General features: G+C 36.6%; 1 protein-coding gene and 1 long non-coding RNA gene across 2 annotated transcripts; both read right to left on the bottom strand.

Annotated features, from left to right (window-relative positions):
• Window positions 1-70: 70 nt before the first annotated feature.
• capgb (capping protein (actin filament), gelsolin-like b) lies at window positions 71-18,128 on the bottom strand. The gene is made up of 9 exons (XM_082152538.1): window positions 17,973-18,128; window positions 12,169-12,362; window positions 5,732-5,886; window positions 5,104-5,265; window positions 4,543-4,692; window positions 3,570-3,656; window positions 2,510-2,642; window positions 1,346-1,437; window positions 71-613 (listed from the first exon to the last, which is right to left on the bottom strand). The coding sequence occupies exons 2-9, from the start codon at window positions 12,359-12,361 to the stop codon at window positions 548-550; spliced, it is 1,038 nt and encodes a 345-aa protein (XP_082008664.1). The 5' UTR covers window position 12,362; window positions 17,973-18,128; the 3' UTR covers window positions 71-547.
• Window positions 5,893-10,005, bottom strand: LOC309485611. The gene is made up of 3 exons (XR_014201248.1): window positions 9,303-10,005; window positions 7,137-8,894; window positions 5,893-7,105 (listed from the first exon to the last, which is right to left on the bottom strand). It is a non-coding gene; the product is annotated as an uncharacterized lncRNA (long non-coding RNA).
• Window positions 18,129-18,786: the final 658 nt, after the last annotated feature.

Here is an 18,786-nt window from a genome sequence, read left to right as displayed (position 1 = left end):
TGTATAAAGGGGAATTCCAGTGCATTAGCATGAATGCACGTCTGAGCAATAATCCCAGAAGTCTTTCCTGTTGATGCAAATGCATTTTTATTGCCATGCTGCAGTTACATACACAAAATGAGTAAAAAAAAAAAAAAAAAAGCAACAAGCACAAGAATTTCCACAGAGTTTGTGAATTAGTGCATTGGCTTGAAAAATTTGTAACATTATTCATGTTTTTAAGTAGAAGTGGCATCTACTCAGCGGTTCGTGGCTATCAAGGCTGCAACATATGACTTTCTCAATCAAAAAGGTAGTAGTATTATTAGGAAGTATTTAAAACTCTTTAAATTTTTTATTGATCAATATAAACATCTTTTAAAAGACATAAAAATATGGTAACAGACAAATAGCAAAGCCTCTCTCATTCATACGCATGATCTTATTTAATAAAACTGTACATTTATTTATAATGTAATATCTCTGTGACTTTATTTAAGTGAATTACAGTATCTTTTGACAACTGGTTGAGTGCAGTTTATTCTTTGATCATGCAGTGAAATGAGGTTTAATTCCAGTTTTGGAAAAACTGTTTAAAGATAACAGTCTCTCTGCCCTGTGGTAAAATCTCCACCTGTAAGACAGAAAAACACTAGATTTTTAGAGGATCTGGCATCTATTCACATGGGTATAAACTCAACAGTTTTTTAGTTCTTTTGAGTAATGCTTCGAAAGGCCAGACCAAACACAATGAATATAGAATAGTATTTCATAGAATACTTTTGTAGACCAAAAGTGACTTTTTATGGTGCAAGTCTCCTGAAAAGTTCGTGTTTACGACGTCTGGTGCGTTTAAGTCACTTTCGCAAGATGGGGGTGTACCTTTTCTTTATTAACTAGACAAGGTTTTTAAACTCTACAAAAGAAACAAAGAATGTACATTAGGTGTGTTTTGCTTTTTAATGTTTTTTATTCATTTATAAAGCCACTGTAAACTTTATCGTTACATATTATATTGTTATATTACAATGCAATTACATTTTGTGCAGGGAATTAGCTTAAATTGTTGTAAATAAAAAAGCCTGACAATGTCACTGCTAAACCTATAAATATTGTGTTTTATCTGGGTTTGATCGGGGTTTAAAGAAAATCCAGAGCTTCCCGCTCGTATTTACGACTTCGTGATGGCGTTCGTGTGCGTTCAACTCGTAAATACGATCTTTTCGACATGACTTGAACGCACCATTATTCCTGGGTCAATACATCTCCAGTTCTGTTAGGGGTCGGCACTGGTGCATAAATTACAAACTTTTCAAACTTTTAATATAAAAATTTAAACCACAAGAGTAATTCTACAAGTGCAGACCTGTGTTTTCATCTTGGGGTAATTCATTTGCTGGATGAAGTCATCTGCCATTTTCAGAGCAGCGCTCTTCTCTTCTGCGTTCGCTCCACTTCCTGAGAATCATAGAAAACATTTCAATTCTGAAACTTACGTATGCATGCATGTATACTACCATTCATTGGTTTGGGGTCAATACGATTTTTGAATATTTTTGAAATACGACTCTAATGCTCAACAAGCATTAATATATTTAAATATGCAATTTATTTATTTTCAGCATCATTACTCCAGTCTTCAGTGTCACACGACCCTTCAGAAATCAATCTAATATACTGATTTGCTGCTCAAGAAACATTTATTCTCATTACCTTAGTTAAAAATGTTTTTTTTTCAGGATTCTTTGATGAATAGAAAGTTCAAAAGAACAGCATTTATTTGAAATAGAATTATTTTGCAACATTATAATTGTCTTTACTGTTGAATGCGTCCTTGCTGAACAAATCTTACTTAAAGCTGCCGTCGGCAACATTTTTTTGATCATATTCAGTGTAATCGACACTATAATCCGACAGAACAACATAAATAAGGTGGTTTTAGAAAAAAACCCGAGCTTCTAACTCCACCTGGAGCGTGTTATTTGTTTTGCAAAAATCCAGCGCTCCCGCTTCATCAGGTCCAATCAGCGCAGGGGGGTGTGAGATCTGACTGTCAATCACAGGTCGTGCACACGCCACAGATCCCCCTCACTCGCGCACGTTAATATCACATGCACACGCCACGCCTGAAGTTCGCCTGGAGATTGCATGAAGCGTGATGGCGGAGAGAAAATCTACTAACAAGCTTCCAATTCCTCGGTTATTGCTATCTATGGATAGATTAGCCAGGGCAGCCTACCTCCGAGTCCATGGTGTTGATAGATGCTGAAGAGACGGACGCGTTCACAGAAAATCAGGTACACACGCACAGTGACGCACTGACGAGCACGACCTCGATGGGAGGGTGCTCGCTGGTAGTGGGGAGGGGCATGAGAGTTGTAAACATTCAAAATTTTGGCTAATCGACCCAATCTGCCAGACTTGCCGACGGCAGCTTTAAATGGTAGTGTATATTATATACAGAATATAAGTGATTTGTTCACCAGACACTTATCGTGTTATTGTGACATGCATGTAAAAATGTTCTTACCTTTCCAAACAAAGATCTTTCCATTGGCCCCATTGTCCAGGATAAAGCAGTCATCACGTACCAGTAAGTCCTTGGCAAATGGACTTTTCTCTGATACCTTGGTCAACTTCATTGACCCTGTTGCATCTGAAACCTAAAAAAAAAAAATGACCATTTCTCCAGATTGAATGCACATGAAACATAAATGATATGTTTGCTAGACCTTTTAAGAATTTTTTTAACATCAGATAAATGTGCATTGAGCAAATATAGGTATGGATTAGATTCCTCATGGCAAGGATTCATCCAAAAATCCACACGTAGTCTCAAGGGCTGTGTTCGAAATCGCCCTCTTAAATAGGGCACTATTGAAAAGAACAGTCATTTGTAGTGGTGTCCGAAACCATATTGGATGTTATTGAGTGGACTCATTCAATCCCGTAATGCACCGCAATAACGAGTGTACAACCGATGTACACTCAATGGCTAGAGAATACCCATAATGCACTGAGAGGGTCACGCCGAATGAATTCCCACGTCTCACCAGAAGATGTCGCCCGCAGCTGAATCATCCATCCATCCATTTTTCAAACCGCTGGTCCAATGTGGGTACAGCGTGATATCATACAGGTATAAATTCCTTTTTAATTATTAAATTGTTTAATTAAGGTTTATACATAGTTTCAATTACAGAGTTCAAGATAAATCTTTTCATCTTACTACTGGAGCGGCTATTAAACAGCAAGCATACTATGCAAAAGTGGCAGCCCTTCCAGTCCGAATTTGCTCAATCCTTTTCATTCACTTCTTCAAATGGACTATATTAATGGATTAATATAGGGAAACGTGAATGAGGGTATAGGGGGCGATTTCGAACACAGCTATGGACTTTCTACAGTTTAGATCAGGAGCGCAAAACTCAGTTCCTGGAGCTCCACAGTGTTGCAGAGTTTAGCTTCAACCCTAATTAAACCCATATTAAGGCTTATTTGAAAACTACAAGTATGTAGTATCTAGGAGCTCAGTTTTGAATCCCTGGTTTAGATTAACACAAGCCTAACACATAACAGAGTTGTGGTACCTTGTAGAGGGAGGCGGAATTTGATGCATCTGCTTGACTGTCTTCCTCTGGAGTGCTTTCTTTCAGCTCTGGCACTGGACCAAGAACCTGTTTATTATAACAGAAGATAGAGAGGAAGAGAGAAACACAGTCAGAGGTCATCGGCAAAAAACAGTATTCATAAACATGACATGTTTTGTTTTTCAATTTTAATGTCAAAAATTGTATTTTGTGTGTGGGTGTTTTGCACTTCAGATAAAGTAAAAGAATATTTAGTGATCAACTCTGAAAATGTTCATATTATGTTATATGTTATATTATTATAAATTGAAAGTGATTTTAGCTGAAATAATGGCAAAATGGTGTTCCGCTGTGTTTTAGAAGAACTAATGATTTTCTGAAATGTACTTATTCACTGTTTACTTATTTAAAGTATGTTAAAAGTATGCTGTTCTTTCAGATTTTGTAATTCTATCCTTTAATTTGAGAGCAAAAAAAGAAAAGAAATAAAAGCTGAGTGCTTTTCTTTAAAAAAAGACAAGAAAACACAAACGTATCAACCTTCTGATAATACTGTTTCTGGGTCCAAAACCTCTACTCCATTTCAACAGCTGTTTAAGAGCACTATTCATTTACAGCACAACTTTAAGCTAAGCTTTTAAAAACTTGCGGTGTACACTGCTGTCTCCAGATACAAATATTTTAACAATTCAGAATAGATGAATCACTGTCTAGCCTACTGAGATTTCGGTATGGAGATAAAGGTTAGGATCATGATTTCGGTTCGGTTTTCGGTATTACTACAGCACACCGTGGGTGTATATTAGCACCGTTGGTTGTTTCCTTTTGGGTAATTGTGGCATGTGACGTTGGCATGTAACTAAAAGGATTAAAGTGAAGTGTAAAGCTAAAGAATCATAGAAGGGTAGAGTTGACGCAGAGTAGAAAAATATACTGGATATATTTTTGTCAAAATACACTGGCCTGTTGTTACCTGTAGCATTTCCTGTGTCTCCTCTCCCTCATTGATGTTAGTGATCTGGGCTTTGCCGTGTCTCTCTGTATCTCTGATCAGAGTGGCGATCTCCCGCACCTTCTGCTTCTCAAAGATGTTTGCCTGAGATCCTATCCATGACACAATTATCTAGAGAATAAAAAGATTTTATAATAATTATAAAAAAATTATTTCATTTTATTTTGTTGATATGCAGTGTTGTAGAGCAGAGCAGTTTTTTTATTTTTATTTTTTTTATTAAATAAAAGCATTTTAGTTGAAACAGGAATCTTTTTTTGCATTTCTTTACAGTAACTTTTGATCATTTTAATGCATCCTTGCTGAATAAAATAATTTCTTTCAAACAAAAAAACTTACTGACCCTAAACTTTTTAACAGAAGTGTATAGAGAGACATACCATGGCAGCAACATAGTGTCGGCCCAGATCCGGCCCACATCTGGTACGTGTTGATTCCACGTGTACTGGATGTGGGCCGGATCTGGGCCGACACTATATGTTGCTGTCTGGGATAGCAAAAGTCAAACAGACAGGCACAAACCTCGCCCAGGTCGAGTATGAAGCAGTCCCCTTTGTTAAAGCTCTGCCAGCTCAAATCCACTTCCTTGGCTCTGATGTTGCGCTTCCCTTTTATTTGGTATAACCTCTGAATGGGTCCAGATCCAGACTGTGTTCTTCTGAAGCCAGACTCCACACCTCCCTCCTGTACAAACAGAATAGCGTGACTATGCAAGGAACATAAGAACTCTTTAATTGAAATAAAGATGCATCCAGTACTACTGTAACAATCAGTTCGGTAACACTTTATTTTGATGGCCCCTGTTGACTATAAGTAACTTTGCAACTACATGTCAACTAACTCTCATTAGAGCATTAGTAGACTGTATGCTTAATATCTGATAACTCTTTATTGTGATGATCCTCCAACAGACACTCTACTGACTATAAGTAACTTTGCAACTACATGTCAACTTATTCTAACCCTACCAGTCTACTAACACTCTACTAACACTCCAATGAGAGTTAGTAGACATGTAGGTGCAATGTTACTTCTAGACAACAGAATGTGTTAAAGGGACCATCAAAATAAAGTGAAACCATCAGTTCATTTATATATAAACCCTTTTTGTGTACATGTGAGAGAATGTGAACACACAAACACATCTCACCTTGTAGCTGACTCCTCGAGGGAAGAGGTTCATGAATTCTGGGGACTCATAGCCCTGAACTTGTCTGTGCTGGACTGGATCTCCTCCCAGGAAGTTATCCAGCTGCGTAGCCAACATGGCACAAGCTACCTGCTCGTCACGAGACGATTTCTCTCCTAAAAGGGAGAAAGAGGAAGAGAGAAAATTAGGTTACACTTTATTTTGATGGGCCCTTTAGACAATCTATAAGTAACAATGCAGCTAAATGTCAACTAACTCTCAAAGTATTAGTTGAGTATTAGTAGATTGTTAGGGTTAGTTGAATAAGGTGACGTAGTTACTTATAGTCAGTAGAATGTCTGTTGGTGGACCATTAAAATAAAGTGTAAGCAGATTTTAAGCAGACAGTCTAATAATACTCTACTAATATTCTAATGAGACATGTAAGTGCAACATACTTACAGTCATCAGCACTTTATTTTACAGTCCTGTTCCTTATTAACATATATACTTATTATAGTAATTGCAATAACTGGGTAATAACTAGGAACTAACCCTGGCCTGAACTTACCCCTAAACCTAACCTTAAAGGGTTAGTTCACCCAAAAATGAAAATTCTGTCAGTATTTACTCACCCTCATTTTGTTACAACCCCGTAAGACTTTAATTCATTTAAACTTAAGGTTGAGCCACTGTATAGTAGTCACTTGGACTATTTTAGCGATGTTTTTACTAACTTTTCTGTACCGGCAGAATGAAATTGCCTAGAAGCCTATGAAGGAGTCAGACAGCTCTCAGATTTCATCAAAAATATCTTAATTTGTGTTCCGAAGATGAACGAAAGTCTTACGGGGTTGGAACAACATGAGGGTGATTAATTACTGACAGAATTTTCTTTTTTGGGTGAACTAACACTTTAACCCATGTAGTAACCTTATATTACAAGGTACTTTTTAGGTAAGTAGACGAAAGTGCACGTACTGTAAAATAAAGTGCAACGGAATGACTAAAGGGGGTCATAAAAATGTTACTGAAAATTAATTGTAACACTTTACAGTAAGGTTCATTAGTTAACATTAGTTAATGTATTATTAGTACTAACTATGAGTTATACATTTGTTACTGTATTTGTTAATCTTTGTTAATCTTAGTTAACAAAAATACAACTGTTAATTGTTTGGTCATGTTAGTTCACAGTGCATTAACTGATGTTAACAATATTTTAATAAAGTATTAGTAAATGTTGAAATTAACATGAACAAAGATTAATAAATGCTGTATAAGTGCAATTCATTATTAGTTCATGCTTATGAATGTAGTTATCTAATGTTAACTAATGAACATTATTGTAAAGTCAGTGTTACCAAATTAATATATATTGGATAATCGGTAAGACTTATCAATTTCTTACAATACAATACAATACACTTACAATAAGGTCTTATTTATTAACATTAATGAATGCATTTGTTAGTGCATGAAGTAACTATGAGCAGTGAGCTGTATATGATTAACCTGTTAACATCAGTTAATAAAATACAATTGTTCATTGTCTGTTCATGTTAGTTCAAAGTGCATTAACTAATGTTAACAAAAATAACATTTGACTATTTTGAAATTAACATTAACTCAGATTAACAATTGCTGTAGAAGTATTGTTTATTGTTAGTTCATGTTAACTAATGTAGTTAACTTATGTTAGCAAATTAAACCTTAATGTAAAGTGTTACCCAATCATTTAAAAGTATGGAATCCACTCACATAATTCACTTTACAAACTTCCTCTCTTACATGCAGCCAATAAAAAGGTCAGCAAATGCAAATAAGAGAAAGCAATTAGGAAGAACGTTCTTTCAACAAACACTGTGTGTGCAATTTTGCACAATTCTGTGCTCTATGATATGCCACCAACACAGCCACTTCCTCTGCACCTCTGAGCAACCGTTTTCTGAGCTGAACTGTTCCACATAAATGCAAGGCCATTTGTGGTACGGCTTGGGTGAATGATCAAATGTATTTAAAGTTATTTGTTTTTCTTTCTACAATGACAAAAAATAATTAAGATAAAATGATTCTTGCGCTGCATTTCGTTTAGCAATGATGATATGACATACATAGCAATTTTTTATATATAGCAATGAAATATTTTTATTTTATTAGCATTTTTTCTTCTTTTTGAGGTTCAAGGAAATATGCTGTTAAAAAGACTTTTCAGGTTCAATAAATGCATGATGTTTCCAAAATTGAAAAGTGCATATATAATTATTTATTACTTTTTTTATATTTAAGGTTCAAGGAAATATGCTGTTAAAAGGTTCAATAAATGCGATAAATAATAAATGCATGATGTTTTCAAAGTCAATGAGTAATTGTAAAACAATCGTGATCTCAATCATGACCAGAATAATCATGATTTTCTGGTATGTAGACGTGTAGAACACGGAGGGTATTGTCTCTGCAATAGAAGGTTCATTATGAATGAACAATATGGTTGGGTTAGGAACTGAAACCAGGGATTCTGAGTAATAAAGAGATGGATTGAGTGTGTTTATGGATAAGGGATGGTTAATGAGAAGGCATGAGAGAAGATGGCTCATCATGCTGACAACCTGCTTAGTGTTACCTAAAGCACCGGATACACCATAAGACAATAGACCTAACTGAAGTCCTGTCACAGGCCTGCTGAAACATTAATGACCAATGAAAACACACGCCCATGCCTTTTTCCTTTGGGAGTCTTCCCTCTTCACCCCTCTCTCCTATCTAACAGCCGTTCTATCCCACCTTTCTGTGCACTCACTCAGTCTGGGTCAGGTCCACTCGACTGTGTGATCATGCGTATCGTTTATCTCAACAGGCTATTGTCTCAGTCTTTCAGACCCCATACCACCGCAATAATCATGACTGACTGACCCTGACCCTGGCTTCACTTCTTGTTATGTATATCCTCATGCCATCTGCAATGTTGTTCTATGGAACATAAAAAAAAAAAGAAGAATCTTTGTGCATCTTTTTTCCCCATAAAACAACCATGTCTTTAACACCTGCAAAATAAAAAAAATAAAAAAAATAATAATAAAAAAAATATTTAAATGAATAAAAAAGTGGTATAAAACACATTTAAGACTTTTTGTGCATTGTTTTTCCATAAAAAAATAAAAAAAACAGTTCATGGTGACCATGTCTGTCCAGCTTCAAAAGTAACAAAGAAATAAACTTGGGGTCTTTTTTTAATTGTAGTATTGTAAGTAAATAATGACATAATTTACTTTAGTCATTAGCATGATGGGGAATTTAGTGAATTAAAGGAGCGGATTCACTTCTGGCAAGATGGGCGTTTTAATAAAACTTGGCTTTCTATGCAAAAATATTGGTTTCAATTTATTTTAATGGTCCTTTTAACACATTCTGTTAACTATCAATAACGTTGCACCTACATGTCAACTAACTTTCATTAGAGTGTTAGTAGAGTATTAGTAGACTGGTAGGGTTAGGGTTAGAATAAGTAGACGTAGTTGCAAAGTTACTTATAGTCAGTAGAATGTCTGTTGGAGGATCATCACAATAAAGAGTTAGCAGATATTAAGCATACAGTCTACTAATGCTCTAATGAGAGTTAGCTGACATGTAGTTGCAAAATTAGGGGAGACCGGGGACAACTGCAACAGGGGATGGTTGCAACATGATGACACTCATACTGCACATGCACAGTTAGACCCTCCCCCCACCAAGAAGACAACATCTGCTGCTGCATTTATTGAACAAAACTTGTTTTGGAGGTATGAAAGTAAATTTTTTCACGAGATATAGTTTTGTCATCCTGTCCTGACATTTTGTATGAATGAATCAAAACTTATTTAGTTTGAATTATTGTTTTGTTAACTTCTAAGTGACATGGTTAGCATGTGTCAAAGTCAGTGTGTCTAGCAGGCACATGATGTTCTGTCATGGCTGATAGGGTTGGGGACGGTTGCAACATGTTATAAATTGCATGTTTAATTAAAGTTTGTTGCATTGCAAATTGTTCAATTCATCCTGTCTGACACTGAAATATGGAGAGATTGAATAGCATCTTTAACACCAGCACACTGCATCTATGTAGGCCTATGTTCTACACATGAACAAACAAAACTCAATAAATGTTATTTGATAAATATGACTAAATAAATAAATATAGGCTACAATAATATAATTGTATAAATAAATAATACTATAATAATATGGTAGACCTAAAACAGTTAATATTTTCAGAATTCTATGCTCATTGAGACAAAAAGCTAAAGGTAATTAGTGAAATTTAAGGTATTTTTAACATGTTGCAACTGTCCCCTGGGTTGGGGTCAGTTGCAAAGATACTTTGCAGTTGAAAGATATGTCATATGTAATCATCTTTAAAGGAGCCGTATGTAAGATTGTGGCCAAAACTGGTACTGCAATCACTTTCAAATTACTGTAGAGCGGTGTAAGTATTTGAAATTAACATGATTTCTTAATGTCTAGTGACATATCAGGGCCATTTTATGATTAATTGAAATACATTTCTTACATACAGCTCCTTTAAATGGTATGGGTAATTAGCAGACAGATGCAAGTTTAATATATACACATTTGGTTGGTCTAGTCCAAATAGTCTCTGAGTAACTGAGAGAAATGCAAAAAGTGTAGCAACCGTCCCCGGTCTCCCTACCATCAAAATAAAGTGTTACCAAAATATTTTTGAAATCAGTTCTCATGACTAGAGAAAACAGAGAAAGAAAGCTGTGGTGTTCCCTTTTTACCAAAAACTTCAACTTTTGATGGTTTTTCTTTTATACAAGCTCTTAAAGGGGTCATATAATGCCATTTTTGTACAAGCTAATATGATTCTTTAGGGTCTAAATTAAAAGTTTGTAATATACTTTAATTAAAAATTCTCATTAGTATTGTAAGAAAACACTAATTTTAGCTGGTCAAAAACAGCTCTGTTTTCAGCACGCCGTTTCAGTGCATGTGTCTTTAAATGATAATGAGCTTTGCTCACCCCGCCCCTCTGTTCTGTGCGTACACCGTTTGTAACACAATAACCACGCGTTGTTCATTATAAATGTGGGATTATGAATTATATTGAGAACGTCGTACATAGAAAACATGCTGTAATGTACCCTGAGTGTAAACCTTAGATGCATTCATCGTGAAGCCTGCAGCAAGGTTTGCAAATTTCGCAAAGATTAATATAAATACTAATATAAAGGTTAATAAAACATTACACTCACATCTTCTGGAGGTTCAGCAGTAACACGTTGGTACCGATCCGTTTTTTCTCGTTTGTAAAGCTGTCTGGTGTGAAATGATTAGCGTAAACATGAAAGCACAGACGGGAATCCCCGTGAGGGAATCCCCGCGTCAATCCTTTGGGCATATCACTTCAAAAACAAAACTCAGCCACTGCTTCTTCAACGGCTCGGATTTAGGAACATCCAAATGACTGCTGTGTTCCTTATTACATCTAAGAACAGAACACCACAATCGTGTAGACGCCATTCTACTCCAGCATATCAACAATGGCGGACTACTATGACGACGGCTGTCACAGCTTGCTCAGGGCGGGTCTTGTGTTGAAGCACGGCTGTCAATCACAATCGCGGGAGGGGCGTACGATCTTATGACGTCACAATATCGAACGGCTTGATTTCAGAGATGGTCAAACATATAAGGAGATTAAAACAAAACCACTGGATGGATTTTAATCATGATAGGATGGTTGTGTACAGGCACTGCCAACAGACATTTCAGTGCAATCAACTTGTAAAAGTGCATGTACCATTATATGACCCCTTTAAGATGATTCATGATGTTTCAAGGCATTTAACGATTATCTTACGGCAAATCCACAGTGATGGATGGGTGAATAAAGTTTATTACGAATTGGCAGTCGACGAGTCCACCTTTTTCAAACCTGGGAGCTAAAGGTTCGAATCCCACTTGGAGTGTGTTGAGTAGGACCGGTCACATTTGGTGCCGTGACCCGGGTGGGCATGAGGTTTGGGGGGTGAGTTTAATAAATGTAGCCCAGTAAGAGCTGTGCCTGTAAACCTCACTCCCCTGGCCTCAAGAGGCGTGCTGAACACTAGCGGCCATTGTCTCTAACGTTCCATATACGCAAGCCCACCTCCAATGCTGGAGACCCCGGTTCGAATCCCGCTCTGAGCAGGTCGAGTAGGACCGGATACACATACTACTGACATTGCAAACTAATCCTTTAAATGTTGATGCATTCTAATGTGTTTTCAGGCCACATGTTCTCTCCCTTTAAAACCATCATTAAAAGAAAATACAGAACCCTACTTGCCATTTGATGTTAATAATAAAAGTATGAAATGATGTCATCAAATACTAAATTGTGTATCCTGTGTATTTCAGACTGCATAGCTGAAAGCGACAAAAGGAGCAAAGGAGAAAATCAGCAGCTATCATCTCACCAATCCACATGTGGAGGTCTGCACCCTGGTCACCCCGGTTATCCAGCACAAGGTAGGAGTCACCATTGAAGAAAGCCCCCACCTCAGCTTTATCCAGAGGAACAGCCTTCATCTTCTCCACTCGCCAACATCTCAGTCCCGGCTGCCTAATCTCGTCCCCAAACTGCCCTGGAGCGGCCTGAAATCGGAGCATTCTGCAGAGACAGAACAAATTGTGGACTGGATTAAAAAATGAAGCCCCCGAAAGGACTACGGGCAGCAGACATCTGATTTATGGATTAATAAAAAGATTCATTCTTTGTCCTGAACTATGTTTTGAAAGCTGAAGCAATTGCCTGTGACTTGAGGTCACTGTTTCCCAGGCCTGTTCCTGGAGATTTCCAGTGTTAAATATCCTAATGAGTTGATGAGATGAATCAGGAACAAGGTTAGGAAACACAGGGTGCTTCTCAATTTGAAGGCTGCGACCTATAAGGCTGCATATCTAGGCTGTCACATCATCAAGCTCTGTCGAAGTTCAAAAGATCAAGAGCATTTAATTGATATAGAATGTTTTTGAAAAAGTCTTTACTGTCACTTTACCTTACAGAACACAAGTATACCCCAAACTTTTGAACGGTAGTGTACTGTATATTTAGGTACAGAAAGTGTATCTTTTAATTTAAAAAGAGAAGAAATTATTTCATATTACATGTTTCTTTAACAGGAAATATTTATTTTCACAAGATGATGAACTGTTATTCTTTTGGCGCAGTTTTTGCAACACATAACTTTAATGTTTTTTCCACAACATTTTGCACAAAAAAAGAGAAAACCCAAAAGCTAGCAGCATGCTTCATAATAAAACCCTACTAGTCATTTGGCTTTTGGCCCGATGGGTACTCTATTGTAGCACTGCTCCTCTCACTAATTTGCCAAGAGAGCTATCAGTTAAAGACTACTGTTATCTGATTGGTTCTCTGACCTGTCAGTAACCTGACTGCCAAAACACATGGTTTGGATTCTGGAAATCTGTTTGTTTGGACACTACAGACAGTGTCAGTGTGTTGGAGGCTCACATGAACACTACTGCCAATAAAACACTCAAGACAATAAAGATATGTTAGCCTGGGGATGTGTTTTGGTTCTATTATTCTTAATAAAGCTGCCATAAACCATATGAAAATGAACTTAAGTACACGGGCTAAAAGACAGCACCTTATTGCTGTGTTTTTCTTACTTGTCAATAATGAATGTGAACTGTTAAGTCTTCCAAGCGTCTTTTCTTATCAAATGTTTTAATTCGAATGGAAACCTGACTAAATCAATTATTGGTACTATAAGATAGGATATCATCTTTGACAGGCACGTGGATTAACAACATAAATATTAGCGCTGCAAATAAACTGGCATGGTAAAAATAAATCAATCAGTCTAATTAGGCTCTTCCTGTAATGGTCTGACACTGAGAGGAGCTCTGCATTACTTCACTCTCATTTAAATAGGCCTCTTATGTCACTCCAAGACATGCCATACAGAGAGTCAGACACGTCCAGTTTCACAGCGCCAAAGAATGCATCTTATTTGCTCACATAGTTACTGTTGTCAACACATATGAAACAGTTACAAAGGGTAAATTGCACTGCTGGCTGCTCCTCCCTCTTTATCTCTTCCTTCAGTCCATATATTCTGTTTAGTCACAGTTGGACATGACGCCTCATTAACTGCAAGGAAGCATTAACAGGGAACAACCCCTAATAAATACTAGTATGATTCATTTGTAGCTATTCCAAGTTCACTTTATGATACAAATTTATGATCGGTTTTAAAAATGTATGACAGGCTCAATTTAAATTCCACTAGTTAGTAACTGTAATTTTGAGAGAAGATATAAGATGTAGCTACTGTAATGTGTAGTAAAAACAGTTATTAAGAAAAGAAGCGAGATAGACAGTTTCAGTCATAAAACCTCTTCAGAATGAGTAGAGATTTTATTTAACCTGTGGCCAGTTGCATAAACTGTTAAGACTAGTCTTACAAGTTAGTCATCCAATTTTATTCTTTAAAACTGTTAATAACTTTTTAAAGTCAGTAACATAAAAACGTAGATTGGTCTAATTTGACACCGAACAGTAAGACTGATTACCCCTAACTAACTTCTAGTTGATCATACTAGTTCTTAAGACACAGTCTTAAAATAATGGCTATGTTTATGCAACTGGCCCCAGGTCCTATTACAGCTAAACATTAAAGTCCCCATGAAATCAAAATTAGCAGTATTTTCTTAGCACTAAATGTAAGTAGTATTTATTTATACTCGTTAAACACTTTATTCCCACAATTACCGGATTGGTCGCGTCAAAAGCTGACGTTACCCGCCTCCACGCCACTGATTCTGATTTCTTTTGTAATTTTGTCTGGCTCAATCAATGGTGGGCGGAGTAAGTGTAAATTTGCAACAAGGTGGGCGCTTAATTTTTTTCATGGAATATTGCAGTATTTATTATAAATTATTAACCATACAAATTATTTTTTTTTAATTCATGTGTTCTCGTAATCTTTTATCAATATAACTTCCCCTCGCTCTTGCAAAATCTTTTTTTCTTCTCTGATGATGCGTTTACTAGCACGAGGCGCGGAGTCACTCACATGACATGACAGCAATAGCAAACCACAATGATCCGATCATTTCCAGAGAGACAAAATCAAGTCCCAACCTACTTTTTTTTCTTTTTCAAGATGCTGTTTGGGTCGGATATAAGTCACAATATGGAAGAAAAGACTATCTCAACTTCAGTTTCATGCTGACTAAGCAATTCATCTGACAAAAGTTATTTGTATCCTCCATGTCATGAACAAGCAATGGCCTCAGTGTTCACAATGCTCCACCTCATTGAGGACTTTAACACCCCAACCTCACACTAAAGCGTGGTGTAAAACAGCAATTCATCCTGTTTTATCGAGGAAGCTGATGTGAAAGTGTCTCAGCTTAAGCAAAAAATGACCGTTAGCGTGTAAGAAATGCCCAACTACAGTGACAGAACCACAGGGCAAAGAACAAGCAATCTGGCACAATCTGTTTCCTGTGATGATTTGCAAGTTTCTGCAAGTTCTTTGAAAATGTAGGGAAGACGAGGACCCAGTATACTTATGTGACATAACTGGATGTAATGGTGTAATGATCTCTTTCCATATGCATTACCATTAAACATAACCACTATAATATATATACTATAAAAAATAGATATATTTTTATTGGTGAAGTGTGTAACTGTGATTTTAGCGTCACCAAGCAGAATTTCAAAAATAATGCGTTTGAAATTGCATACTGTCACCCTGCATATGAATGATTTTAGTAGGCGAAACAGTACATGTAGAGTAGTATGTCCGAATTTACAGTATTCATAAAACATAACATGACAACATGGCAGATGTAGTAAGTCAGGATTTCATTAATACTACACAAATTCATACTATATTGAACATACTTTTAAACGGTCCCAAAGACCTACTCAGACAGTATGTCATTTCAGACGTAGCTTAAGAGTAGGCATCACATTTTAAGAAGAACCTAATTTGCAACTGTAAAAAATTATGTTCTATAAAAGTAGGCCTATGTATGAACGCAGTCCGAAAATACGACAGCCACTATGTGCACTTTTCTATGTATCTACGACATCAATTGCATCACTTCCCTGCCATTCAAAGTTGTACATTAAATGCGCAGTTCGTCCTGGTATTTTTTACCTATGAATACTACTAATTCAGGCATACTAATGGCACAAACTAATTTTCATTTACTATATTAGAGAAGGCATGATCAAATGTGGGGATTGTTTTCAGACATGTTTCCTGAACACTCCCCCCATCTGCCATTGGCCAACCAGACATAATAGTCCCACCCCCTCTGCCACACCATTGGCAGATACTTCACTACTCCAACACTGCCATTCATAAATCCTCTCCCATTGCCTCATGGGATTGTAAAGCGTATGCACACTTCAGAATCTCATCAGAAGTAGATCATCCGTGTACTTTTTGCCTACTCTTTTATGAGTAGGCTACTGTGAATTCAGACATACTTCTTTTTTCACATACTGTTTTTTTGCTGACTAGCCTATATAGTAGAAAATTATGTGATTTCGGATGCAGCCCCTTTATCTAAATAAATCATCCCTATGTGTGGTTTACTTATAGTTGAAAATAAAAAAATATATTTATATATATAAAATACAGCCTATTTTATACATAAAATGTATTCAAAATATGTTCATTTGAGCATTTTAGCATTACAAAATACAGAACTTTCAGTTTTAAACAGTGATCACAAATGTAGGCTATAGATTGTCATTGCTCTGAAAACAATAGTAGGCTGGGCTATTACAGAATATCATCAAATATGACAAAAATACAGGTACATCATCGCAGGATAGTGGAGCTTTGCCAATGCGACTAATCTGAAGACAGTAGAAGCAAGCGAATAGCCTCCCTTTATAAGTAAAGAGTGTGATGAGCACTCAAAGCTAAGAAACGCTAGTCCACTTAACTGTAAAACTCCTTCGGCCTGCTCCGGCATGCTTTCTGAGTCCGGCTCCATTCTACCTTTTCCAGTGTGTGTGTGTGTGTGTGTGAGTGTGAGAGTTCACCTGGCCTGGTTAGCTTATATGTGTCCAGTAACTGGACACGGGGGAATAATCCGAGCGGCCCTGCCGAGGACGCCCCACACCGAGAAGAGTCGGGTTGCCTGACAAACGCTAAACACTAGCGTGATAATCACCATCCATCTTTCCTCCACTCATCAGAAGGAGTTGATGGAGGAAACACGGTAAAACATGGTTTTGGTTTCTAAGACAAAATGTTACGGTGTCCAGAAAGAGGTGGAGGCTGCTGTTTTTAATTTGCATGTTAAAATGTAATTATCTTTCATTAATTTGGACTCCTTTTTTTGTTTAAATTTGATACTTTTAGTAACAAGTTAGATTGTAGCTAACAGAAGGAGCTTGGCCTAGTGGCTTATTAGTTACAATACGCAAATTACCTGTCAATGTAGACAAACTTTATGGTCAGAAACTATGAACTAGATGTAAGCAAAACCAAGTCAAAACAGTTATTGATATAGGCCTATGTAATAAACTGTAGGCTAGGCGCTTGGCTGGCATAATAAATTACAAAAATCTAAATGATCTTGTAGCATAAATTATCACAGTGTCATAATAAATTAAAAAGAGAAGTGAGATGGAAAGAACTGATGAAGAGGTTAATAAGGCACACTGATGTATGATATAGCATATATAGGCTCTTATCTATCTCTTATAAGGACATGCAAGATCGATGCGAACTAGATCGAACAGATAAATTGCAAGACAAAGCCATACAAATATTTTATATGAATTCTCAGATAGAACTGCAATCAAGTTCGACAAAATGGCTATCACTCAATGGAGGGATTGTTATATCAAAAAAAGACAAGCTATTTCTGTTAGTGCATTTCATTTCATTTGGGAAGCTCAGGTTCTCTGTTTAAAAAATTCAAGATCAAGTCAAAATCAGAATGTGCAATATATATATATTTTTAACTAACTTTTGAATTAAAAATGTTGATTAATAATGAGTACTTTAAGAAATAAGCTAGATGTGAAACTAAGGTGTGGCATTTTAGGAGCGTCTCTCCTACCTAAAATTCACTCTGCTTTAAGTTACTTTTCTTTAAAAATGAATGAATTTGGCAGAACAGGAAAGCAGCTGTAAAGAGGACTGGTTTTGAGGGTTATACATGTATAATTAGTGAATTTCTGAGCATTTTTTTAGAGATTTTCAGTGCTTACCTTGCTGCTGTTGCTGAAGTTGGAGGACCCTGCAGAGTTTAGAAAGAAAGGAAGAGAATTTGTAGAGGAGAGAGAGTGCACAAAATCACTTCCTGCATAAGTTCTGGCCCAGCCCTTTGAAATACACCCCCACATAAACAAACAGATGGCAAAAAAATAAAAAAGAACAAGAGCACACAAGAGTGAAATTCACAGATTTGTTAAAAGTTAAACAAATGATTTGCCTGTTTTGAATAAATCTGACTACAGGAAACCCCTCATGGACTACAGACTAAAAAGAGAAGAAAATATCTAAAAATGTTTTGCCAGCTAAGAGGGGTTTCTGTTTCTCCTGTTACATATATGAGTCACACCCAGTCAGTAACAAAGCATTCATAATTATGTCAGGGCTTGCCTATGGACACAAACCAAACCAAATTAATATAATAAAGTAGATATACAGGCTTTCCAGGTTCAAGACTTATCCGATCACAGAGCTGGAAGTCACAGCTAACAGTTGTGTCAACTTTACACACAATGGCAGTGACTGGATTCACTCAGACATTTACAAGAGCACAGGAAGTCCAGGGGCTAGTCTGTGGTTTCAGGAATTTATTAAAAAGAACCAGTAAAGCATAAAATGTCTGTAACATCAGCTTCTTGAGAACAAGAGGCATCCCTATGATACATTTGTGCATTTCCTTACATAGAAATTTAAAATGGGGAATTTGATAGAGCATACAAAAATCAAGTGATGCACTTTTGGAAATCGCTCTTTCTATATCTTTTACAGACTGTAAAAAAGTTAAAACCTAAACAGAGTCTATTGAATAAA

This window comes from Leuciscus leuciscus (genome assembly GCF_965113295.1).
Source record: "Leuciscus leuciscus genome assembly, chromosome: 21".
NCBI classification, from domain to species: Eukaryota; Metazoa; Chordata; class Actinopteri; order Cypriniformes; family Leuciscidae; genus Leuciscus; species Leuciscus leuciscus.
This window is presented reverse-complemented; position numbering and strand designations above follow the sequence as displayed.

Bases quoted from the DNA above. Each gene is read 5' to 3' on its own strand.
- capgb (XM_082152538.1), bottom strand. From the start codon at position 12,361: ATGCTCCGATTTCAGGCCGCTCCAGGGCAGTTTGGGGACGAGATTAGG. The intron at 4,693-5,103 runs GTTTGTGCCTGT...TTTATTCTCTAG, and splicing joins TCATACTCGACCTGGGCGAG to ATAATTGTGTCATGGATAGG. The intron at 3,657-4,542 runs GTAACAACAGGC...TATAATAAACAG, and splicing joins AGACACAGGAAATGCTACAG to GTTCTTGGTCCAGTGCCAGA.